Here is a 26119-nt window from a genome sequence, read left to right as displayed (position 1 = left end):
TCTTTCCACAGTGAGGACGGACTCCATGGTGCACAACTAGGGCAGCAAGCATCTACAAATATACAATACATGCTGTTTACCAGAAGAGAATTTGTACATTTTTACTATCATGAACTAATGGTATTATTTTTTTAGAAATCTGTCTGAAAAATGATTGGGTCTTTCCAAAAAGTTGTGGGGTTTTTTTACCTTTTCCACTTAAATAAGTTAATCTGGTTTTCAGAAAGGAAAAACTCAGATTTTTAATAGAGCAGGCAATGTAGATCTTGTTCAGCTGGTGATCTTATTAAAAAGGTAGTTGCTTTATAATTAAATCTTCAATTCAGTAGATTTGGTGTTGTTTCATCATATTTTATTGAAAGCATTTTATTTAATACTTCAATTTATAGACTACTATGAATAGATAGCATTTGTAGCAAAACATTTAGAAAATTCATGGTAAATTCATCCTACTCAGAGGTTCAGGAATGAAAGGTGAATGTAAAGGCTTCCTGAATATAATTCCCCAGAATTTGCCTTCTTTTAATGTTCACACATATTCATCTCAGCTGTATTTCCAATTATTTGAATATTAATCTGCTATCTTGGTGGTTTCTGTTTAGTTAAAATATGTTGTTTCATATTTTCCCAGATGTTCTTTCCACAGTGTACACCCATCAAAACACCCTGAAAAATTCTGATTTCTTACTGTTAGCAAACAAATAGGCTCAGTGTTTATAGAAGCACCTGTTTATATTAACACCAGCTCAGAAAATCTTTAAACCTGGGGTGTGTAGTTCAGGCACTAGTTGGTCCAAGCACCTACTGAAGTCCACTGGCACTCAAAGTAGCACTTAAAAATACTTAAGTATACTTACTTGATACTTAATACTTGATACTTAAGCACATTACAAATCTGCTGAATGTTCTTGCTTACTTAGTATGAAATTACAGTATTTCATCATCAGTAAGTGTAATTTAGTGTAGTGTAGTGTCAGTTGTTATTGTGATTGCTGTATGAATTAGCTTGAGTATTTTGATGTGATCATTGTCTTCACTTACAACATCTGTATTTATTTTTGCTCTGAGTTTTTGGCTTATACCAAGAATTGCCTGCCTGCTTTTACAGAACTGCTGTAACTGGGTATCCAGCTCCGAGCCCCTGGACACATCAGTGGAGTCCATGCTGCCAGACTGTCCCCGTGTCTCTGCAGGTACACCCGTTTGTTTGCAATAAACCAGTGTACATGTTTATGCCCAGGAGCAGCTTGTTCATTTAAAAATGCCTTTGGTTCCGATGGTATTTTAACCCTTCTACAGCAAGATGTGACTGAAAGTGTATGGCTGATGCTATTTTATGTAGCTACCCTTAATTTTTATTTTTTTTTTATTTTTTTTTTCTTTGTGGTACTTGAGATCTCTTGTCTACTTGTTGCTTGAATTTTTCTAGTCTTCCTTTCTGTTTAAGTAATTAGTGGCATTATATGTAGGAGTCTAAGAAAATTAATAGTGATATAGCAAGAACTGGGAAATTTATCATATGTCCTTGAATAAATATCTTAACTCTATGTAGGCAATAATGTTTTAAAGAAGCACGTTAATGAAAGTTACAGTTAAAATAAATGAGCCACTTTCCTGAATGCTGATCAGTGGAAGTCTAGTTTACATAGCAAGTGATTTGCAGCATCAAGGAATGTTGATGTGAGTTTTCTGTTGTTTTGCGTATACTCAGCTATGCTTTTTGATTATTGAATCATAAATCACAAGAAGCACGTGAAATAATACAGAGACTTTAGTTAAATGTGTAATAATTCCAGAAAATAGATGTAGTCATCAATGTTCAAGGAAAATCTCCAGTCTCTGTAGGAAAGTAATCTAAAATACATAAAGCAGTTACTGAACTTTCATGCTTGATTATCAGGTTTCCTAAAAGCTGTAGGTAGCATATTTCTGTAGAATACAAAACCCAAGTTCAAAGGAAGACACAGCTTATACAATATTAATTTAAAAGCTGAAACAATATTTGACCTTGCTCTTTGGGATGCAGTTGTTCATTTGGCAAGTTAGTTTCGTATCTGTCTGCATTTGTGAGGTTGTTAGTGAGACCTAACCTTGCAGATGAAACTGAGTTTACTACAGTGTATTTATAGCACTACTTTGAGAGCTCACAACAACCAGAGATTTTAATTACATTTCTGCTATGTTTGGGATCTCACCATGCAGATCCTCAGCTCTGTAGTGACACATGCAATAGAACCAACATTGTTCTTTCATGCTTTGGAAAACAGTATATTAGTAAAATTTTCATAGATTCAACATTCATTTAGCAACCTTTTACTCTTTTAGGGGAGTTTAAAAGAAAAATATTGTTCAGGAGTGGAATTCTTTGAAAGAAGATACACTTCCAATCTGTGATGTCTCTGTTGCTCTTGTGAAAGAGTGCATGTTATAATGGCCATTTTAGTCAGGTAAATAAGGGCTTGGATAGCAACTGGTCAGTATTTACTGTCCACTGGCCAACAGTGAAAGTCATCCATTAGAGTATCTTTTCCCTTTCTTTTTATTCACCTAAAAGGTATTCTATAAAAGAAATCCTAGATGTTACTTAAAAATCAGACTGATGCTTCATTAAAGCTGTAAATAATAAGTCTTGATTTTACATTTCTGTTGAAGACAGGTCATAGTGGCCTTAATGTTTCTGCATCACTTAATGAATTACCAAGCTGCACTGAAGCTGTAGAAGAATTAGTTTAAATGGAGTAGGATTTCAGCCAGTAAAAGTTGGGTGTTTGTTTTTAGTGCATACATTGAGATAAATTGAGATCACTAATATTTTAGATGTTCTCAACAGAGATTTTTGGTAATGATTTAATGTAAGATAACAATTTCCAGTTCATTGTAATATAAATATAGTTTAAAATAGTATAACTTCAAGTGACTGCTCCTGAATTATCAGTTTGCTCACATGGTTTTGCTTATACTTCTTGTAATCATCTCAACTGTAAGACATTTACAAAAAAACAAGCAAACAATTTGTACAGTGTCCTTATATGAGCAACGGTATAAACATGCATTAGGATAATATGTAATAAATTTATTAAATATTACTAGATGCAGGAGCATTATTGTTTAATGTGAGAGATTTTATTTCACTCTTTTGAGAATTGCGGTACTGAAAGAGCCCACTCTCAAATCCTGGCAGCATTGCCCTTGGTATTTCAATGAATGACAATGAGAGCAATCAGAACAATGACAGATCTTTTAAAATAAACCTTTTGCAGTAGAAAGACTCACTTCTGTGCTTGGAAGCCCATCTTTTATCACTGTTTGCACTAAAAATAAGTTCAGAAATAACTGCCTCATGGTCACGTCTCTTCAGCCAGCTTTTCTAAAAAGGGTTTGATATTCAGCCATTCAGTACACTGAGTTTTACAGGCAATCCTAGTTGGTGAGCAGTTTCTACTGCAATTATCTCACAGTCTCTTGCTTGCTTTTCCCTTAGAATCACTAGAGACAAAATAAATGATCAACAAACTGGAAAAATTACTTGTATTTCCAGATAGAGTTGTTAAAGCTTTTGATTAAAGAATTATTAAAGAATTAAAATGTTTGCCATCATTTATTCACTTTTGATTACAAAAATGAATTAATATACTTTAATAATTAATTTTTTTTTTTAAAAAAAAATTATTAAATATTTTAATACAGAAAAAGCCATTGTTCTTTCTTGTGGCAAAAGGTACTTTGTGGGTCCCACTTCAGGGTCTTTCATCCATGTCTCAAGGATTTGGTTGCATGGAGGTATCATAGTTTAATATCTTGTGGCATCTTGCTGGTGGCATGGACAATGAGTTTGAGTGCACCCTCAGCAAGTTTGTCAACAGCACCAAGCTGTGTGTTGCAGCCGGCACATTGGTAAGAAGGGATGTCACCCAGAGGGATTTTGAGAAGTGAGCCTGCAGAAGAGAAATGGACCCCATGAAATTCCGCAAGTCTAAGTCAACATGGGTCAGGGCCATCCCAAGCACAAGTACAGCCTGTGTAGGCAGTCAATTGGCAGCAGCTCTGAGAAGAATGATACACAGCTGTTGACTGACAAAAAACTCAACATGGCCTGCCAGTGTGTGTTTCCAGCCCAGAAAGACAACTATATCCTGGCGTGTATCAAAAGCATGACCAGCAAGTCAAGGTGGTTGGTTCTTCCCCTCTGGTCTACTGTGGTGAGACCCCGTCTGGATATCTGCATCAAGCTCTGGGGGGCTCAGCACAAGATAGATGTTCCACTGGAGCAAGTCCAAAGGAGCCACAAAGATGCTCAGAGGGGTGGAGCTCCACTCCCATGAAAACAGAGTTAAAGAGTTGTTCAGCTGGGAGAAGAGAATGCTCTGGGGGACCTTGGAGCACCTTCCAGTATCTAAAGGTGCTACAAGAGAGCTGATGAGGGACTTTGGACAAGGACATGGAGTGATAGGCTTCAAACTGACTGAGGGCAGGTTTAGATGAGCAAAGACAGGAAAGAAACACTTTGCTCTGAGGGTGGTGAGGCACTGGGACAGGTTTCCCAGAGAAATTGTGGATGATATATCCCTGCAAGTGTTCAAAACAAAGTTGAATGCAGTTTTTTGAAAGTTTGCACAGATTCCCCTGACAGGGGATTTGGAACTTTTAAAATTTCTATCTCTTACCCTCTTTATTTTCAGCTGTAATTAAGGACCTCTGTTAGACTTGAGGTTATCTTCTGTCTCAGTCTTAACCTACCTCCTAATGGAATCAAATCAAGATACATGTATTCTCTCTCAGAGGAGATGGATCCATCTCCCATCTAAGACATAAGATAATGTAGGGTGGAGAAAGATAAGACTTCAAAGTGGTCTGCACATTAAAGGTTTTCACATAAAATGGAGTATGGTTGGGAGTATTTCTGTTTAGGAGACTGGAGATAGCTTGGGATTTGACAGAGACAATGGAATATTAATGCAAGTTGCACAGCATTACTGCTAACTGTAGTTGTAGTTCATGCTGTGTCTGTGAGACCTGACAGCATTTCTCCTAGTTCTCCTAGTTCTGGAGCAGGGAGTTCAGAAGTCATCTTATTGGAGCAGCTAGTGGGCAATAGTGGGCTGAAAATAGGGATGCAAGAAAGCAGATCCACAGATCTGTGTTCATCTCTGATGCTGTTCAGGATCACTTTGAAATCACTTTGATTTCAGGATACTGGCTTGAACTTCACCCCAGGAAAGCTATTGTGGTAAATTTTGCCAGGTAAACATGGCCTTTGTTTTCTTGAATCCTGTTTGTATTCCTTAGCCCACATGTTTCTGCCCTTGAAAGCTTGTTATTTAGGAGACACAATTAAACTTCTCAGTATTTTGCCAAAGTGGGTATGCACCAACACTCATTTAAAATAATCAAGTGAACATGTTATAACATTACTAAAATGAATTGCCTAATCAAATCTTTTTAAAGCCTTCCTAGTTGGCCCCCAAATCGCTAGTTATTCTGTTAACATTTGCAGCCAACGTAGTTAAAACATTGTGAAATAAGGAGATTGTAACTTAGAAGACAAACAATGGAATGAAACACTGGAATAAAGAAAGGTTCTATTCACAGAAGAGCCTAAACTTGAATATATGTCTATGTAATAAGAGAAAAACTGCAAGAATTAATTCATACAGCTGAATAAAGTAGCCTCAGAGGACAGGTATGACGTGTGCTGATGGTGCTTTTGAGTGACTCTTCAGATAGTATTTTCTGGTACTAAAAATCAAGACTGAACTCTGTATTATATATCAAACGTTTAATTTCACTTAGATAAGCCAAGCACAACTTTTGTGTGTGTGTTTTGTTTTGTTTTTTTGCCTTGAAATTAGAAAATATCATTAATATGATGTCGTTCACTGACAGACCAGGTGAGCAGCCTTTGTAGGCCCCACCCACAAGTGCATTGACTGATCAGGTAGAGCCCTTATTGTAAAGCTTGTGTTGATACTTGGGAATCAATGAATTACCCACTGGATTATGGCAGTGGTAGTTTCTGTTGGCTTTGCCTAAGAGGTGATTCCTGCCTTCGGATTTACAAGTTCAGTTGTGTATTTCCACAGAAAAACCTGTCTATCTGCAGATGTACCCCATGCTGAGCAGTTCCTGGGGTTCAGACAGGAGGCTCTCCAGTGAGGTCAAATGGACTCTCCAACACCACAGGGTCTGTGTGCAGGGGTAATTGCATTAGTGAAGCTTGTGACAGCTGTAGGGAAGGATTGACTTATTTCTTCCTGCTTTTTTTCTTCAGCTGTATTTGCACCACACTATAGTTCCACTCATACACATTTATGTGTCTTGCTCATGAAAAACAAGGCAGAAGGAACCATAAAATATATTAAGTGCTGAGACAATATCTGGCTCATACTCTTAGCAGCTTTTAGACCAGTGTACTAATGTTTCTCTTTTTTTTTGTAAACACTTTAATCAGTTTAATGAGGACTGTTCTGGGCTATTTTCTGATATTAGTGTTCCATGATCAGGGATAGGTGCCCAGCAGTATTAAGAAATAGGAACAAAACCATACACTTTTTAAAATAAAGTAATTAAGCAATTTTTCCATTCTGTTAAAAACATTATTTCTGCATTCACTAGTCATTCATGGGTATTAATATTACATTAAGCAGTGTTTACTGTAAAGCTCTTTGCATTTTATGTCTTCATGTGCATGTAGTTCTGTCAATAAAAACTTTGGGTTTCAGGAGAAAAGACAAAATGCTGAAGCTTTTTTGTCAATATGGCAGGTTCCTGTGTCTAGCTGCATGTTAATTTAAGATACTTGCAAGATTAATACATCAGTGGAGGAGTGCAGGAATCTGCAGTGTGAATCTTGCTTCATCACCCATTCTCACGTTAACATTTTCATCTGCTGCTAAAACTGGTCCTGCACTTTTATTTCTGCTGCTGTACTTTGTCTGTCGGGGACTAGAAATTATGGTAACTTTGAAGCTGACTGTCTTAGCCACAGCTCTGGCAGTTGCTGAACTAAGTCCTGCTTTAACTTACATCTTCTTAGCATGGAAGTAAGTAGCTTTTTCCCTATTCCTGATTCTTCAAAGGAGCTCTGCTTTTATGCTCCTGCTCAGTCTCAGGTGTTGCAGATAGCTTTTCATTTCATGTGTAAACCTAGCTGGATGTGAGCTTCTATGTTGTTTTTAGAGTAGCTTAGCACTACAGTGCTTTGGAAAGGACAAAGTCTATAGAGACCTGTTGAATAATATTGTAGATTCTGTTCTGGAGTGCCAAAGACTCAAAAGCGAACATGAAAATGTGAATTGAAAGCATTGAATTGAATTGCCAGATATTGCTTGTGTCAGAGAGTTCAATAACACTCATTCATTTACTTCAGACAGTACTGATAGTGAAGAAACAGTTTCATCAAAAATTATTCTTGTACTCAAACATATCTATATATCATTTCAATTTTTCAGACTAGAGTGAACTAGTAAGTTGTTGTCCCTGAGGCTGTCTTTGTGGTAATAATGAATAATTTAAAGTATTACAGTCAGATATTTCCTATTAAGTGTTTGACAACTATTAGACTGCTGTGGCTGTTGCCTCTGATGCTACTCAATGTATCACTACTGTCTCATTAGTGCTTTACATAACCTTATCTGTCTGCACAATGGCAGGTCTTACTCCACTGCAAGCTTTCCTAGAGCTCAACACCTGAAAGAAGGTATTACCTGAGAGATGTCCTCCAAAATTCAATAGAAAAATCGTTATTTGTATTGACATAAAATACAAAAGAGTTTTCACATATCAGCTTTCATTTTCTGTTAGAATCCAGATCCAGATTTGGATTTAGATTTGGATTTGCTAGAATTTTCAAAAAGTTCTGTTTCAGTGGAAAACTTTCCTTTTTTCACAAAAGTGTATAGTTTAGGCTGGGAAGGATATTTAGATAACTTACTGTTCTCTTTCAGATACAGGTCTTTAAGTTTTGACCAGATATTATACTGAAATTTAAAACTTTAATTTGGTGAAAATGTGTTTTCCAGTAAGCCATTCAGCCCATTCCCCAGTCATTCAAGAGGTGGGGAATCCACTGCTGCCTTCCCTTTGTAATCTGCAAACTGTTAAGATGATTGGCTCATTTCTGTTTTGGCTTTGTTTTTGTCTGATCTCAGGTTTGAAACATCAGTTCTTGTTGTGTTTTTTCTACACTAACTGAAAGAGCTGTTCAGTACATTAGCATTTTCTCCCTGTGAATTACATACTGCCATTTAGTCAACACCATTTTCTTTTGAGACACATAATAGATTGAGTTCTTTAAGTCCCAGTGCAAGTTATATCTCCAGGTTTCAAATGCTTTCAAACATTTCTCTGTAGCATCTCCAGTCATTCAACTTTGAGAGAGACCTGTTTACATCTTACTAATGTAATATCTATTTGCTACTTGTAATATATATTCGCTGCTTGATTTTCTCCCATTTCATTAGGCAATAGTTACATTTGACCCTTTTATCACCCAACTGTAAGGAGTCAGTTTAGGAAGAACTTGCCCTTTCTAGATCTGCTGCTTTTCATCTCAGTTTTAAACTAGTGTTAGGAAACATTGCAGGTAGCTTAAAAAAAACCAAAAAAAACCCAAATAAATACACTAGCATAAAAAAAAATAAGGCCATCACCTTTCTTCTTAATAACAGTCCCATCCATCTTCACATTTTCACAAGTTTTGCCAGCAGAGAATTTTTATATATTTCATGTGTGGTTGAATAGCCATAGGACACTCCAGCAATAACATCTTCATTCAATAATAGTTTCTCCTCAATAGCTGCATTTGCTGATTACTTAGTCTGCAAGTCCTTACAAATATGGTATAATACTGACTTTCAACCCTTTCTCGTGAGTAAACAGTTCTAGAGTTGTTCTATTTGTCCCCTTGTAAATTTATGAAACATGGACCAATTTCTGCCTAAGTTGAAGTTTTAGATAAGTTATGAAGTTGTAATTAAGTTTCTCCAACTTTCGTGGTAATAGTTTACAGTGTAGAAGAAGAAACAAATATGTCTTCCTAGTAAAAGGAAGACATTTTAATGTCTCTCTTGAAAGACAAGGGGGAGTAACTCACATGCTGGACACAGTACCTGGAATCAAACAGCTGGAAAAGCAGCAGTTATCACCAGTCAACCAGAACAGGTAAGGGCTCCAGTATAATGACAGTCCAGAAGTTTCATGGGAAGCCTGGGAAGAGCAAAATTTAGTTCCTGGAAGCAAAAGGGAGGTAAAGCACTTTCTAAAAATGCTTGGCAAAGTTGACATAATTTTTCCTCCTGCTCAGAATGTTCTTGGGGAGTAAATCAATCACTTGACAAAAAAAAAAAGAGTATACTGTATTTTCCCATGAATTCTTATCTGCTAAACATGCTAATTCATCAAAGTGTGAAACTGAGTTTATTTGTTTAGGAGTTACTTTTCCAGTAAGTTGCATTGGCTTGAATTAATCACATTTTTTTACCTTAATTTCTCATTAGTAGATTCCAATATCACAGCCATTGATATGATGATCACAGCTCAAAGGGATGTTTAGAATGTATCAACCTCATCCCCCTGCACAGAGCAGGAGCAAATGTTCTTATATTACTTCCTGACAGGTGCTCATGTTCTCAGTTCTTTCCTTTGTGTTGTGCAGTGACACATCCTCTCTGGGCAGTCTCTTCCAAACTTCCAATTTTAGTTACCCATTCTTCCTTGGTGTCAGGGACAGCTGAGTAAGCAACAGTCACCCTCAAAAAAGAGACTTGTTCTTCATGCCCATAGTACTTGCGGTAGGAATTTAGGGACCTGTTACATTTGTCCCTTATTTGTCTTGAGATTTATGTAAGGCTATTTATACAAATTGTTTTCTCTGAAATTTTGGGTTAGTATTTTTCCATCTTCTATACCTTCTCTGCTATTTTGTGCGTTATTTTAAATGAACATTCATAGCCAATTGGCTAATTAATTACCCTTGAGTCCAAACTCATCAAGCCTGCCAATTTAGAAATATTTATCCATGAGAAGATATTGATAAGCAGCAAAGAAAATGTACTTCATCAAATACCTAATCTTTCTTTCTCTTTTTCTTTCTTTCTTTCTTTCTCTTTCTTTCTTTCTTTCTTTCTTTCTTTCTTTCTTTCTTTCTTTCTTTCTTTCTTTCTTTCTTTCTTTCTTTCTTTCTTTCTTTCTTTCTTTCTTTCTTTCTTTCTTTCTTTCTTTCTTTCTTTCTTTCTTTCTTTCTTTCTTTCTTTCTTTCTTTCTTTCTTTTTTTGCAAACACGATTGTATTGTGCAAATACATTGTCCATGTATTTGGACAATTTCATACCACCTTCTGTTTCTGGAGCTTCACCAGCTCCATCTGAAAACTGATGCATTGTTGCTGTGGATTGCATTTGTTGCTTGTGTATTTTGCTAAATTTGCCAGCCATACATTGTTTTTACACAGATAACTTCAGCTTTCTTTATCATATTTAGCTGATTTTCATTTTTTCTATATTCCTTAACTGATTTCACTTTTTTGCTAAACCAGGGGGATTGTTATTAACCTAATACTGTTAGGTGTTCTTTTGTCATTCAGCAGCTTTCTAAAAATACCATTCATTAATTTATGTTTTAAAATCACATCTTGATTAAATTTACCAATCTTATTCCTACTTTGAAGAAAAATACCCTTTTTGAAGCTCCAAGCATGTGTGTTGCCAGCAGAGGCTTCTCTCTGTTCAGTCCCACCAATGGCATCAGGTCAGTTTCACAGGCCCCAGGCAGCCATCCACTTGTCTGTATCCAATCAAAACGCTGCCCAAAATGATACAGTCATTGAGATATTACACATTTTTGTCTATGAGCACTATTCATTGTTTTTAGAAACTCTTAATATTTGTGACCACTGATGTCAGTCTCCTGAGGTTTTACCTTTCAGGGTGAGGAAACTTTCCACGCATTGCAGAGGTGTGCTTAGGAAGAAACTTAGCCCTTTCACTGTTTTGCCAAAGTTGTCTGTCACAAAGCTCCTCAACATCTTCTCCTGGGCTTTTTTCCTGTGCTAATTAATATGCACGATAGACCCAAGATCAGATTTTATCCCTGTTGCTAATAACAGAGCACCGCATCCTCATCACTTCTATGAATTTGAAGTAACCTAAGTAACAAGGTAATAAGGTAAACCTAGCTAATAAGAGACTTTTTAAAACTTGAGGCATACAAATTATTCAAACAGCCTCCAGTAATGCCAGTTATATCAAAATGGGCTTCATGGCTGTGGTTAGACAACAAACAAGAATTGGAAAAACTGGCAGTGGCATAGCGTTAATTTCATCATTCCTTTTCTTTTTATTTGCCAGATAAATTTATTTGCAACACATGGAGATTAAAATTATATTATCTTCGCCTTCTTAGCACCCTGCCCTCAAACTGCTAATGTAACAGTTTTCTGACTGCTCCAGCTAGCTCTCAGCTGAGAGGATTGGTTTACCAACCTGTGAGATAACCAAAACATGAGAAACGTCGAGCTCCAGGATGCCATTTTTAGAGACCCTTTTCACAGTATATTTGCACTATCAAGAAACATTTGGGAGGCCCAATTTTCTGTAGAAAGGACTTGTCACTTTCTGATAACCTTCATTGGCAGCTAATCTTGTCATGTTGATATACAGGGACAGTTAAGATATTTGTTTTAAAAGCATTGTGATTATTATATAGTTAATAATAATAAAAAAAGCAAAAGAAAACAGGTGCTAGGAATTCAAATGTTGATTGGTTACACAGATAGTGTTAAGGACAAGGCTAATTTAAGCAGATGTATTATATTCTCATATTACAATATGTAAACCATACCCTTTGAAATAATTATTTATCATATATATCATAATATTATGAATAATTATGTTTTCCAATGAATACTTTAATTTAATGAACAACATTTAGTAAGCAGCATTTTTTAATCTATATTCTAATTCTTACGTGAAAGATATTTCCCCACACATTAATTCTATTATTTGAGATAAGTTTGCATGACATACGTACAACAAGTTAATAGAGAAATAATCCACATGGTTAATAGAGTAAACCATTTTAGATTATATTCATTACTACTGCTGTGGTACAGTTGTCAGTTTGAAGACAAACGTCATGTACTTTTAAACAAACACTGTTAAGTGCCCACCATTGCTTTTAAGAACAAGGCTTGTGCAAATGAGACAATGTATATAAAAATTCTTATCACTTTATCTGAGATTTTTATTTTAATATATTGTTTGAAATCATACACGTTATAAAATACACACAATGCAATTCATAATACATAGAAATAAACCTCACATATATTTGAATTCTTAAGGCAAATTTTGACTCTTACATACCTATATCATGATAGGTTTGAGTCTGGCAGACCTTAGCTCTGGCCGGTCATCTTTTATTACCATCTTTGCCTCCAGATGATCAGTGCTATTATGTCAAAGTTTAAATTATGTACTGAACTGGGTGTTAAACTGGAAGGGCTACATATGGAGGGGAGCATTCCTGCCTGAAGGTGTGCATGCTATGATTGCTTCAGCAGGACTTTTCCACTGCAGCTGTGCATGCAACAGAAACAAATCGGAACATAAACACATCTCAAAACACTTAAGCCACAGAAGCAGGCATCACTTTTTGGTTCTAGAGAAACTGAACTTCAAGGACTCATCCTTATTCTGAGTAGTTACATTTTAATTTAACATTTTAATGTTTGTTGTTTGGTTAATTTGGGGACAGAGTTCTAGACATCTGTTTATGCAACTTGGTCCATTCAATGAAATCTATTCCCTTTTCCACAAAGGAAACCTCCCATAAAATCCCATCAGATTAAATAAAGACTTGTAAAATAATGGCTGAAGTACAGTGTCCAGCAATACTATGCTGGACACTGATAAACAGTCTGTGTCAGAGCTGTGAGAGGAGATTTGGATCACTTCAGGAATATTCTGGTTGTTTTTGATTTTGACAATTTCTTGCTATTGACTACACAACTTATAAATTCAGCACAGCTTATAAATTTTGGAGATTCCATTTGGCTGCTAGGCATCTAAATCAGCTGCCACTGAAGATTCCCAGTAGTAGTTTTGTTGGGTCTCTCTTCAGTTCTTGCCCCAGCAGACCATTATTTTAAACTAAATGCCTGTTGTGAGCTAATGTTTTAAGTGTTACTTTCTTCTTCTGTTAAAAGCCCTGGATGAAACTTACTAAACATTTGTGTCATACACTGTCTGATATCATTATCTCCTTACTCTTGAAGCACACACCTCCTTTCTTCCAGGAGATATCAGCTTCCCATAAAGATCTGAGATCTTCCTGCCTGTACAGAGGAATGGGTGCAGCTTCAGAGAATAAGGATCTGAAAGAACACAAGAGGAACCCTGCACTGCTGACTGGCAATTGGTCGCCTTCCTTTGAGATGGTGGTTTGAGACCCCATCCACTGACATGGGAAGTGAAGTTGGTTGTTGCTTCTAGTGTCAGTGGCTTAACAACTGCACTTTCTTATAGGTGAAGGCTCTCCCTTCCTCATCCATCTTAAAAAAGAAGTGGATTTCCACCTTTTTTTTTTTTTAAGGAACAACATTCATTGCTTCCAGGTTGCAACATTCACGGCATTTCTAGTTTTCATTACTTTAATCAGTCAGTCTGTCCTAGCTGATTAATTTTACCAATGCCTTGTAAATGCCGGGCATTTTTTTAAAAAAAGTAAATCTTGGGATGGAGAAGCCTCACAAGTGGTGAGGCAAGGTGTTCACTCAAGCTAACAGTAGGATTTCTGGTACACTAAGCAGAGGAGGAGCATAAAGGAGAGGAGATTAAAGGAGAGCCAGAATACTGTTTTTCATATTCTGTTTTCTCTGGGTGACAACATAGAGAAACAAACATCCAGTGGGGATGACACCAAAATGTGATGGGGTTTCCCAGCAGCCAAATGCCACAGGTTGTTCTCATTGAGGCAACCAAGCAAGACCATGCCCTAAACAAGATTAGATGCAAAGTATACCCAGCCTGTGAGAAATGTGGGTTAACTGGAAAACAGATACCACCTGGGAATCCTTCATGTTGCATGGTGTCAGTAGAAAATGCACACATATAATATTGGGAATGTCAGCTCCCCTTGTAGAGGATGTCTTTCTTCCAAAGCAGCTCAGAGCTCAGCAGAGAAGTGAGGACTTTTTCTATGATGTTGTGGGTTGATCATGAAGCTTGTGTTTTATAAAGTTTATGAAATTCCAGGTGAAGTAGAAGCATGAGCATTTATATCACCTACTGTCAGACTGTCTCACTGCAGGAGAATTTTGCTCCATGATATGGGCAAGTCCTAGTTTCTGCCAATCTGTGTCTTCACTGGAATGACATTTTTATTTGTATGGTTTTAGCTATATTCACAGGTTGTAGTTTACACCTGCAGATAAATGATGTTTTCTTGGTAAAAGAGGTACAATCGGTCCCAGGTGAATTGATTTGTCATCATCCAAAGCTATTATCAACCATGTAAAATTTATTTTTTGTAGAAATGAGAAAGTAGAAGTTAATTTTGAATAGTTATTTTTTCCATACACAGGATCTTTCATTACATATTTTGTTAATTCTGGTATGATTTTTCTGTGCTACATGTCTTTTTCTAAACTTTTCCTCTGATTTAATGCCTGACTTTTTTTAGTGCCAGTAAATGATTTACTGAAGTTTTACAAGTGATATTTCATTCGCCAGGGAGACTGAGTTGAGTGCTGTCCCCAAATTTGATACAATATTGTGTTAGAATTAATATGGATATTGATGCAAAATTAATGCAAATAGACTCCACATCTAATCCCACACTCCCTCACTCAAGTTCACTAGCAGCAACAGCAAGTTACTGCTTTGATTTCAGTGCTGGATATGCAATATTTATGAGCGGTTGCACTTTATAGCTTTACTTTGGTTATCGTTATACCAGTGTACATTAAAACAGTTTTTGGAACTGAATTTGTTCCAACACTGTTGTCAGACCCCTCTTAGACAAATCAGAGTTTGGGCTTTGGCATATTTAGCTTGTGGCTTATCTCAGTAGAAGCTACAGCACCAGCTTCCTGAAGGTGCAGAATGTAATTAGCATTTTGCTGGTTGCACCTGTACAGGACCATGCAGGTCACTGCTCACAGTTGTAAGTGCCTATGATGTGCAGGGCTGTATTTGGCCATTTCATGTCTCACTTCTGCTTTATATGTCTGCAGAGTCTGGCTTGAGTGCACTGAATGTAGAATGTAATTGGTATAACTAACAGCTAATATGAAAGAGCAGGATATAAGTCATCACCAGACTTCAAAGGTTTTAATGGATTGGTGGGCAATCATGCCTCTCACATAGTCTGTTGTATCTTATGAGAATGACAGAAATCTTCAGTGACCTCTAACCTTGATATGTTAGTCTCCTGTATTTTACTGGTCACATACAATTTTGTTTCATTTCTGTCTATTTAGACAGGCATGGTCTTTCTTACCATAAAATCACAGACTCATTAAGTGGTTTGGGTTGCAAAGGACCTTGAAGATCAGGTAGTTCCTGCCACTCACCATGGGCAGGGACACGTGTCTCCCTTTTCCATTGAAATATCTGCATCCAGGTAAACAGCTTTTTGGTGGGTAATAAAGGTTAGTTTAAACCTTTTTAATCCTCTTTCCCTGCTAGCTTCAGACTCATTGAGAACAGTTGTTTTGATACACTTTGTCATGTAGATTGTGTATGACATTTGAGGCATAGGCGTAGGTTGAAAATGCAGTTGTTAAAATACAGTGGACATTATACAACCATTTTCAAATGACAAGGCTTTTCTGAGTTGCTTTCTTAAACTTAACTGTCCAAATGTAGTTTTGTTTATGTTTTCATGAAACATGAAAGCTCATGCTGGTTAAGTGTGCAATTCAATTACAGTTTACATTATGGAGAAAAATCAATAGATATTCCCCTGTCTTTTTTGGTATGGGAGACAAATACCCACAAAGAAAACTTGCCTATTCCTGCCTGTTCAAGCCTGGTGGGCTTGATCTTTCTTCCCCTTGGACTCAGCATTGCATCTCTCCCATCAATCCCAGTGAGCATGGCTGAATTTCAATAGCAGAGCCTCTTTCCCAGGCACCATGCAGTAGCTTCTCCCAAAGCAGTGAGCAGAGCAGAGGAGGGGTATTTCCTCCTCATCACCTCGTGGATACTTTGTCTCAGGAGAGCTGTGGCTATTCACGTGAATGGGAGACAAGCAGACCTCCCTGGGTACACCAGCAGAGATGCCTCTCTGGCTTACAGCCTCATCTGTTTGCTGCTCAGCATCCCACCCTGTGGTCCCTCATGGTGTCTGAGCACTGTAGATCTGGGGAAGAAAATGCTCAGAAACATTTCAGCAAAGGAAAATAAATTGCAGCAAGCTTCTTGCCTCCACCAAATCAAGCATGGATGTAATTATCTTTTTAACCAAGATACTTTAAAATGGACCAGGAGTGACTGAGAGGGAGTGAGAGCAGCCCAATGATAGATTTAAAGTTCAACAGAGGGAAAAAAAAAAATCATACAAGGATTTCACAAGCAATGACACTTGGGTGGTATTTGGGAAATCTTTTTCTTTCAAGACTATCTTGCGATTTACTATGGGAGTAGCACATCAAAGCTGCACTGACTTCAAAGCTTAGAACCACTTACGGCTTCCAGCTATTACTAAAACCTACCACTTCACCCTGCCGGCAGCTCATCTCAGCTGCCTCTTCAAGATACACCCATCTACTTCCTGCCTTCTGATTTTGGGGAGGGAAAAAAAAATAGCCAGAAAAACTTGTAAATTAAATATAGCTATTCGCAGTGAAGCAACGTCAAAGGGGAAAAAGGCAAATGAAGGCATTAAGACATTATAAAGATTTAGTACAAACTCAACAGTGATTTACATATGCACACTTGCATTTGGCTGACTCTAATAAAGCTGTCTGCTTTGAGGAAGTTCCCTGTGAGAGTGTTACCCTGGGGTAACAGCCCCTGAATGAGGTGTGCAAGTTGTGTGGGCTGTTATTGAGGTCCAGATGTTACCTGTAGCTTGACACAACCAGCAGTGCCATGGCACTCCAGGATATCTTCGCATATTCACATACAATGAAATTCCCATCCCTGTTCCATCGGGGCAGTCCACATCCCCTGATCTGCAGAGATACCTGTTTATGTACCACAAAACAATATGCCACTGTGAAGCAATGATCACCATTTATTGCTGCAATGTTATTGATTCTTTTGTATTAGTGGTAGAGATCTTGAAGGCAACATTTTTATATTTTATATAAAATTTGGGAGTCCCTGAAACAACTCAGTTGTAGTAGCACAGGGCTGTGCTACATTCTCTGAACTGATAGAGGAAGGCTAAAATTTACCAGAGTGGTAATTTATTGTGGTATTAATATTGTTCAGCACTTTTAATTGGTACATTGTTATTTTCTGATTGGGAGATTTATGCCTGGGTTTTTTTAAATGGTACTTTAATTTCTGAATACAATTTGTCTTGCAGATGACATATTAATAGGAAGTTAGGAATGAGTGTGGTCTTTGAGTGTGTTTCATATAAGAGTTCGTATATTCAGTACAGATCAATGATAGACTCTAGAGCTAAATGCCATTAATCCATTTACAGACGTTCATTGCAATGAAGAGAAATTACCATTGAAAGAGCCAATCATCCATTAAGGAGAATTTCTCTTCTTCCTTATATAGTCTTATATTTTGAAAATGCCTTTGCAGGTGTTTAAAGCTGATTTTTTTTTTTTCCCCCTTTATTTCTTCCCTTTACAAGGAAGGATTTTGGCAGCACTGGAGATGCTGGTAGCTTCTCCCAGCTGAGCTGGGACAGCAGAGATGGCTGCACGTGGTGCCAACCTGCTGTTTGTGGCCACAGTGTCCCATCAGGGGCTTGTCTTACCCTCACCCACACACAAAAATTATATGTTTCTGCATCAGACACGTGGCAGACCTCAGTACAGAAATTGGAGGGAAGACAATAGGCTGTTTTGCCTGGACGGTGGTTGCCACTGGATGTAAATAATTGAATTATTGTATACCACAGTCTGTTGACAAATAGAGTATTCTAAAAAGCTGACATATGAAAAAATTGTACAGGGATTTACTGTTATATCTGTAATACATACATGGCTAGTATATGTTCTTTCTGAAGAACGTGGCTCTGCTTTAAACTTGTAGAGGGGTAGATGGGAGCTTCCTGGCTGGCTGATGATGCAATCAAAAAGAAAGGTTATTTGTAATAATTATGGACACTCCATCAAAACATTCCTATATTTTCCTGTGTGACAGATTTTTTCCTCTTCTTAATACATGCATTTCTCTAAAATAAGCTGTGCAGCGCAGTATCAGTCATTTAAAGTTTACTGAAAATACACAAGGACATCATATCTCCTGTCCTAATCTTAAACTTGGTGTATTAACTTTCTTGCACAGCTTGCAGCATAGGAGTGTGATATACAGCTCTGGCAAGGCAGGCTAACCACATACAAATTCATGAAGTACTGCTGGATTGGCAAGAACCAGCAAGGGTGTATAAGCATGGGGGCATGGTTTCTATAATATTACTTAATCAATTAAAATAAAAAGTTTGGATTTTGTTTCTGCAAATAAATATGCAGAAGCCATCTGCAGAAGCTATTGTTTCATATGCTTACTTTCACAACATAAAAGCTGCGTCAGCTGCAGTTCACAAGCAGAGCTGGACTTGAAGTTACAGATCAGATACGTTAGGGTCCAAAAAATTATTTCGGATTAGTGCAGAAAATTCAGGAAGGCATAATGAATTCCTTAACTCACAGGTTTTTATCTAAATTTTTCATTATTATTCTTTATTTATTCTTGCATTTTTAATCTTTTGTTCCCTTCATATTCAAAGATGGCAAGATTATGGAAACACTAGGCACTACAGTATACATTTAAATTTAGTTGTGATATGGTGGTGTGGAAAGAGTTCTTCCGATGTCAGGCTGGCTTGATCCTCTGTCTACATTATTAAATCTTCTTAAACACCTCCATTATAGTGTTCACCTTGCTTGACTTCAAAGAGCAGGAAAGCCATGTAGAGAGAGTGAGCCGCAACTCTGCAGAGTGGCTTACCCATGGTTACTTAGAAATGCTAATTGCTCCGCTGCTGTGTTTATGAAGTTATCTGTTTTTTGTTCTGCATCTCTAGAATCAAAATAATAAAATGACTGAGATAAATGTGGAGGATAAAGATATTCTGTGGTCTGAAGTCATTGCCATTCACCTTTCTAAACCTTGTCCACCCCCACCCCACCACCCTCACCCCCAAAAAAGCAATAATTAATTAAAGAGGTCATTTTGGGGTAAAGCAAAGTTGGTGCTATTACTGAGGAACCTCTTGAGTGTGGTCTTACTGAGTCACTCAAGGAAAGGATATGAATGAATGCCTGACTTACCACTCAGAGTTTATTGGGAACTAATCTGTTCAAAATGTTTGGACTAAGCTAAAACCTGGTTTGCTCATCTAACGAAAAAGGTCAAAACAGAGAAGAAAGTGCCATGGTTTGTGTTAGGTGACACTGTGCCCTGCTTGTCTAATTTGATTACACAGAGCCACTGAAGCCCGAGGCAAAGCTGATTTTAGCTGTAATCAGCTTCTTAACCTTTTGAGAACTAACATAAACACTACCTACTACTGGTTAATTATGTTGCTCTACTACATACAACAAAGTACAAAGGTAAAAGTGTAGAACTGTTGTAACACATGTTGTGACAAGGTCACTCCAGGGGATTACAGTCTTCCATGTTTTATCTGCACTCACTGATTTCTTTCTTAAAAATTAAAAATGGGCCATGAGCAGGGAGCATCAGTTTATCGATTGCAGGCAGCATTGTCCAGTTGTGCTACTGCTTTGTCTCAAATTCCTTACATACTGAAGGGATGACCTACTGTGGGTTGGACTGCTATGGGGGTGGATCTGCTTTTTTTAATTATTTAGGATTATCTTTGTTCTAATTGCTTACTTGTAATTAAGCATGTGTGCTCCCTTCCTCCATGATGAGCGTCTTCCAGAAAGTCTTGTAATCTCTTTTGGTAGAAACATCATGTCCATATGAGACACCTGTCTCTAGGTAAGATAAATGGGATATATTTTAATTTCAGATTTTGCATATACATATATAGGCAAGAAATAAAAATCTGAGGCACCAAAACTGTGCTTCTGCAAAATCTGTGTATTCTAGCTTCATCTGTGTTTTGCTTCATACACTTCTTCTAGTTTGACAGAAAATTTGCATTTCCTTGGACTTCAAAACCTTGAGGATATTTGTAAGCCAATGGGTTTTCAATGTAGTTTGAATTTTTCTGACCTGTTCTGATCCGTGGTGTTTATATAAGGAAATATTGATCTACTCATCTCGCATACTTGCTTTTCTTATACTCTTGCCACTTGGACATAGCATGTTGCCTCTGGGTTTTCCATTCTGTAGAAAGTCCGCCTGTTTTACTCTTTCTGTCCTACTGTTGTTGTCTGCAGTCCATCACTTGTCTCCAAAAATCTGCTCAGATTAGCATCCCTAATGATTTACCATTATGAGCAGTAGTAACAGGGGTGTTGCAAGGCAGCCTTCTGCTGCTGGTGTGCTCTGCTTTGTCTCAGAGGGGGTGTTGTGGTAACCCAGAGGTTGTTCCATACCTATCTGTGCCCAAAATTGTTACTGTCTCTTTACAGCCCTGCCGCTGGGAAAGAGGGGTGAGTTGGGGTGGGGAAGGGTGTGGTTTGTACTGCTTTTGAAGTCGTGCTCTGTCGCGGCATGGGGTTTGCCTCACTGGCTTCTTGGTCTTTGCTTAGGCAGAAACTTTTCCTTCCTAGCTTCTCTTTTTTGGGGCTTAGGATTTTTTCCTCATCTCAGTGAGATTCCAGTTAGCAGTTTTGGGCTGCCTGGAGGTGAGTTCTATTGGTGGCTGCTCACTGCTGCTGCTGCTGCCGCAGCTGGGGTGGCCCCTCTCCATGCAGCTCACCATTGGCACCCTGCCGAGCAGAGGAGGCTACCGAGTCACCCCAGCCCAGACACCCAAGCCCTTGGCTGCTCCTGCTTGTCTCCTGCTGAGAGAAAGGCGAAGTTCCTCTGCACGTTCTGCCCTGACCGAGTTTCCAGCCACCATCGGAGCATGCCAGCTGCCTTTCTCAGCAGAACCCGGCTACTGGAGAGTTAAGCAGGGTGGTGAGGACAGACTGACACCACTTTTACCTTTGTCTTTCAAACCATGCACTCAGGGACATGGCCAGCATTTTGTGTCTCTCTTTGTTCTGAGGAGTCCATGAGGTTTAGCAGTTTGGTATCTGGTGATTATTTGCTAATGTTTCTTGGTTGTTGCTGTTCTCATCGTTAGTAAACTGTTACTTTTTTATGTACATCTGCTCATATTCATTCCTTGTTGGTGGAAAGGGATTGGCTGAACCCATAAAGGGAGCCACCTCATTCCAGAGTGTTCTCCTTCAACTTGTCTTAAAACAAGACAGGGAATATTATGAAGCTGGACCATGGGGTCTCAGGAGGTTCAATGCCTTCAGCCCACCTGCTTCGCATGAAAATTGTAGTGAGGAACTGTGATAGATTAGCAGGGGTAAGTTACACTAGGGACACAGATGAGGTTTCATTTAATTCAGATACTTATCTTATTAACTAGAATTAATAATGACTAGAGTTAATAAAGTAATAATTAAACAAATAAAAAACAAACTACCAACAAAACAACTACAATAAATAATAACAAAACACTTGCACACATAAAAATCTTGTGGAGTGTATGCATACATAAAGGACATACACAAGTCATTTATAAGGTCAGAATTGGTTTCCTTTCCTTGCAGGCAATAACTGTAAGGTTTACCTTACACATATTTATCCGTGGCAGAAGTACAGTGTGTTGAGCAGAAACTGGGCCAACTACTAGTGTCTGAGCACCAGATAGGTAGCAGATTTTTTTTTAGCTGACTCTCAGCATGGATGTGAGTGGACCCTGAGTTCTGGACAAGAATAGAAATCTCTTGAGATTTGCTGAATGAGAATACGATCTTCATCTCAGGCCCCATGATTTCCTACAGGAAAGGAGTATGCATAAAGAAACTGAGGCTGACTGTGACCCCTTTGGGTTTCTTGCAAACTTTTTGGCATTTCAGTATGTAGCTGTACAGGTTTTCTCATGTTCTGATGGCTCTGATGACACAGCCTGGCAGCTGTGTGCACAGCTGAGTAACTTTAGGCTGTTTTCACACAGACTGTGTTTTCCCTCTACAGCCATCATGTAACACTTTCTCTGACCTACTCTAACCATCCCCTTCTCCTGGTTTTGATTCACAGAAGGAAAAATAATTAATTTCAAGTGTTTATTGTGTAGATCACTGTGGCATTGGTTGCATTTCCTGAACTGATGGAAAGTTTCATCTCTAGCCAAACCGGACATGATTATCCTGCATTATGATTTTTCTTCACCTCTCCTCCACAAAAAAAGAAATGGGACCACGTTGTCTTCTGGTCCAGCTGTCAGAAATGAGAGGAGAAGAGGCATGTCTGCAAAACATGTCAGTCTCCACATTTAGAGCTAGATGTTATCAAGCCACCTTATTTCCTCAATACATTCCAGTTACAAGGAAGTTTTGTGTTGAGTTTCTGCCATGTGGGTACCTGCTTTGTTCCAGGATTGTTGTCAGGGGATTGTTTGGGTTCTGCCGATTGCTGTGGACAGTAACAGGCGGCAATGAACAGCAGTAATACCACAGACATAGAGCAGTATCTTTGCCTCCCAGAAGGAAACTTTGGTGCCCCTTACGCAGAAGTTCATTTCTGGAGTACATGGCACAAGCACAGAAATTTGGCTGTGTCTTAATGAGTTGGGTAACTGTGGTTGCTCACAAAGGAAATGAAAGGCTTTTTTTCTGTTTCTGAATATACTCAGAAGCAAGGGAAAAGTGCTGTGCTGTGCTGCACCATTACTGCTCATGTATTGAGACTGGCAGCAGCTGTTTTCCAATCTCTCTTTGAGAATCAGCCTTTCTTTCCATCAGCCATCATGAGATGCTGCTTCTGACTGCTGAAAGGGTCTGTGTGCCTCACAGTACCGGCATAACAGCAACAGCAAATTTCTATCCTGACCCAGCAGAAATGGGACCCTGAAGAACAGGAGTGAGGCCTGTGCAGGGTTGAATTTTATCAAGGGCTGCACAGAGAAATCACAGAGGAGTCAAGAAGAATTTGCTTTTGCCCCCTGGAGAATAAATTGCTTTGCAGCAGCAGATAGAGAATAAGTCAACAATGATGCATGGCTGCAGAAAAGACAAACCTTTTACAGACATATCTAAATAAGCCTCTAGCTTACAAAACTATTGGTGATGCTTCAGCCTGGAGCCCCTGTAGGCAGCACGGCCATTGGAAAAGGAGAACTACTTAGAAAACATGAAAAGGAAAGCAGGAAAAGGTGATGAGAAGTCTAGAAAATGTGGCCTTAATAAAAAGGGTGATAAGCAGGAAAACATTTAACCTAAAGAAAGAGGACTGAAACAAACATGGTGGAAGTCATTGGGTTTGTGAGTGTTTCAGAGAGGGAAGGAATAGTCTGTTCTCTGCACACCTGATAAATAGTACAAAAAGGAATAAAATTAAATCACAGCAGGAAAAGTTCAAATTAGACACTAAGGGAAACTTTCTAATGGCATATCTGGAGTTACTGCATTCCATGAAGGAGGTTTTTTAAGAACAGGGGAGACGGATGTTTGCCGAAAGGGATGTAGGGGCATCAAGTCTTGCTGTGGGCCAGGGTATGGACCGTGTGACATCTGTGTCACACCTGCTTGTTCATGGCTGTATGAATGGGCAGAGAAAAAGAAAGCTAAGCAACTGAATATCCAGATGACACAGATTGTCAGGTTCCATTTTTAAGCTATTTTTTAATTTTGAACACATTCTTGCTGTCTTTGCTAAAGATAAAATAAATACTATACAATACAGTCATGTAAAGCTGTTTAAGTAATGTATAATGGAACTATTTTTTTAATATCTCAAATCTTTAGGTTTGCTTTCTGGCAGGTGTGTTGGGTGACATTATCTATTATGTTTGTCCAGATGCAGAGGACTGACAGTTATTGATAACAGTGTCCTCTCTGGTCTGACATACAGTAGCAAAAGAAAGTCTGTTAGGAGATGTTAACCAGGAACATACTATCCCTTGTCATTGTTTTTGATATCCGGAGTATCCCCAGTCAGGGAGTGAAACAAATATATCACATTGCTGAGGTGGTCTGTCACACACAGGGAATAACAAATAAGCCTTAGTAAAGTGTTTATGAACAGTGAATTTATGAATTTGTTGAATATGTCTGTGCAACAAACAGATTGAAACCTGGATGTCTTTGTGAATATGCTAACAAGAAAATTAAAAAAAAAAAAAAAAAGGCGCATGTAGTTTATAATAAGTAAACAAACTGTTTGTATGCCATAGTAAAACACAGAAGAGTAAAAGTTGAAGTCTGTTTGTTCGTGTTCACTCCAGAACATCTTAATACAATTGATTCGCAGTAAGTGAAATTAGTGAAATAAGTTGTGCTGCTCAGTTAGTTCCTAATCTTACAGCTTGTAAATAATTCTTTGCTGAGAACACTACTGCCTTTAACAGGCATTGTGTGGGCCATGGCCAGCTTCATTTCCACTCTGTTCCCAGGAAATAAAGGAGCAAAGTGCTCTTGCATTTGCAACATATTCCATGGAGTGGATTGGAATAATGATATGGCTAGGGGGAAAAATGAATAAACCAGATCAAAACAAGTACCTTGGGAATCTTTTAATTTTTTTTTTTCCTTCCATGATGTCAGATCCCCAGACTCCTGGGATTTTGGACAGTGGGGATGCTTTAGTAAATGTGCAGTGAGAAAACTGCCAGATTGAAGATTTCTTTAATGTTTCTGTCCAAAATCACCAGCCATGCTTGAAAATAGGAGTTCTTAACAGAACATGCACTCTCAGTATGTGACTTTTAGCTGCAGGGGGCAGAGCATATGCTTTTAGTGCCAAAAAGTTGTTTGGGTTTTTTTTATTGTGTTTGTGTCAAACTTCTGCTTTTATGTTTCAGTCTGCTTTTTGCATTTCAGTCTTCAAGGCTTGCCATGAAAGGCATAAATAGCTGCAAAAAAATCCTGAAAGCCTGCAGATCATTTAAGAATTTCTGAATCTGTGATTGATTCTGTGTATTGTATAGAGACTAAGGAGATACTCACCACACAGTGATGTCTTAATTCACTTGGAGTGGATGTGATTTTCTTTCTTTTATGAGATTAAATAAGAGAAAACATTTTGTCCCTACAGGATTTGTGTGTGGTTGCTTTGTTTATTCAAAATATGCATCCTTCACTGAGCCATGTGGGATTTAATGAATCAGTCCAGAAACTTCTGAGCACACAGAGTTTATGTCGCTGTTGGTGTCACTGGGATGTGAAGCTCCTGAATGCTTGTTTAGGAGATGTCTGGCATCTACTTGCATTTGACCATCAGTTTCTAATAGGCTGGCCCAGGAAGCCCTCTCTTCTGAAGCTTCATTGAAATCCCACAGTCACAGAGGTCATGCCATACTTCTGTCTACCTTTTTGGGGTGTCCTGAGTAATTTGCTTTGATAGCAGAGTGTAAGGTTTGCCTACAGTGACTCAAGCAAGGACAACAGCAGTTTGGGTTGCTTTGGGTGTTGTTCTTGCTCAGGGGCAGATGTCAGTCTCTTACATAGAAGCAGACAGTGACAGGTGCTTTAATAAGCCTGGGGTAATAAAACAGGCTAATTTAACACTCTGATTTGAAGGCTGATTGTGTGCAGTTTGCCTTGCTGGAGGAGACCTGTGCATAGTCTCTACTCTGGTGTGGAGCTGCAGAAAAACATAGATCAAGTCACAGACTTTCTAAGTACTTCTATTTAGATGTCTTTTCATCCTAAGTTCAATCAGAGGGTTAAAACCCATTTATCACAGCCAAAGGGAAGAGTTGGCATTATAGCATCTGGTGGGAAGAGGAGTCAGTCCACCAAAGGTGTCACTAATTTTTTGGAAGTGGCTCTTGCCATGGCTTGGCAGAGCCTT

At 38.3% G+C, this 26119-nt stretch overlaps 1 protein-coding gene across 4 annotated transcripts in view; it reads left to right on the top strand.

Moving 5' to 3' along the window:
- ARB2A (ARB2 cotranscriptional regulator A) overlaps positions 1-26119 on the top strand; it is a 257235-nt gene that overhangs the window by 188958 nt on the left and 42158 nt on the right. For all 4 annotated transcript variants that reach the window (XM_014259115.2, XM_088054485.1, XM_014259117.2 and 1 more), the window contains one exon: positions 1109-1193. In XM_014259115.2, coding sequence (XP_014114590.1) covers positions 1109-1193 — 85 coding nt within the window. The remainder of the gene's footprint in view (positions 1-1108; positions 1194-26119) is intronic.

This window comes from Pseudopodoces humilis, chromosome 4 (genome assembly GCF_049639895.1).
Source record: "Pseudopodoces humilis isolate 2021_Gansu_Grassland_sample_001 chromosome 4, ASM4963989v1, whole genome shotgun sequence".
In the NCBI taxonomy this organism is placed as follows: Eukaryota; Metazoa; Chordata; class Aves; order Passeriformes; family Paridae; genus Pseudopodoces; species Pseudopodoces humilis.
The sequence above is the reverse complement of the archived record's forward strand: the minus strand, read 5'-3'. Positions and strand labels throughout refer to the sequence as shown.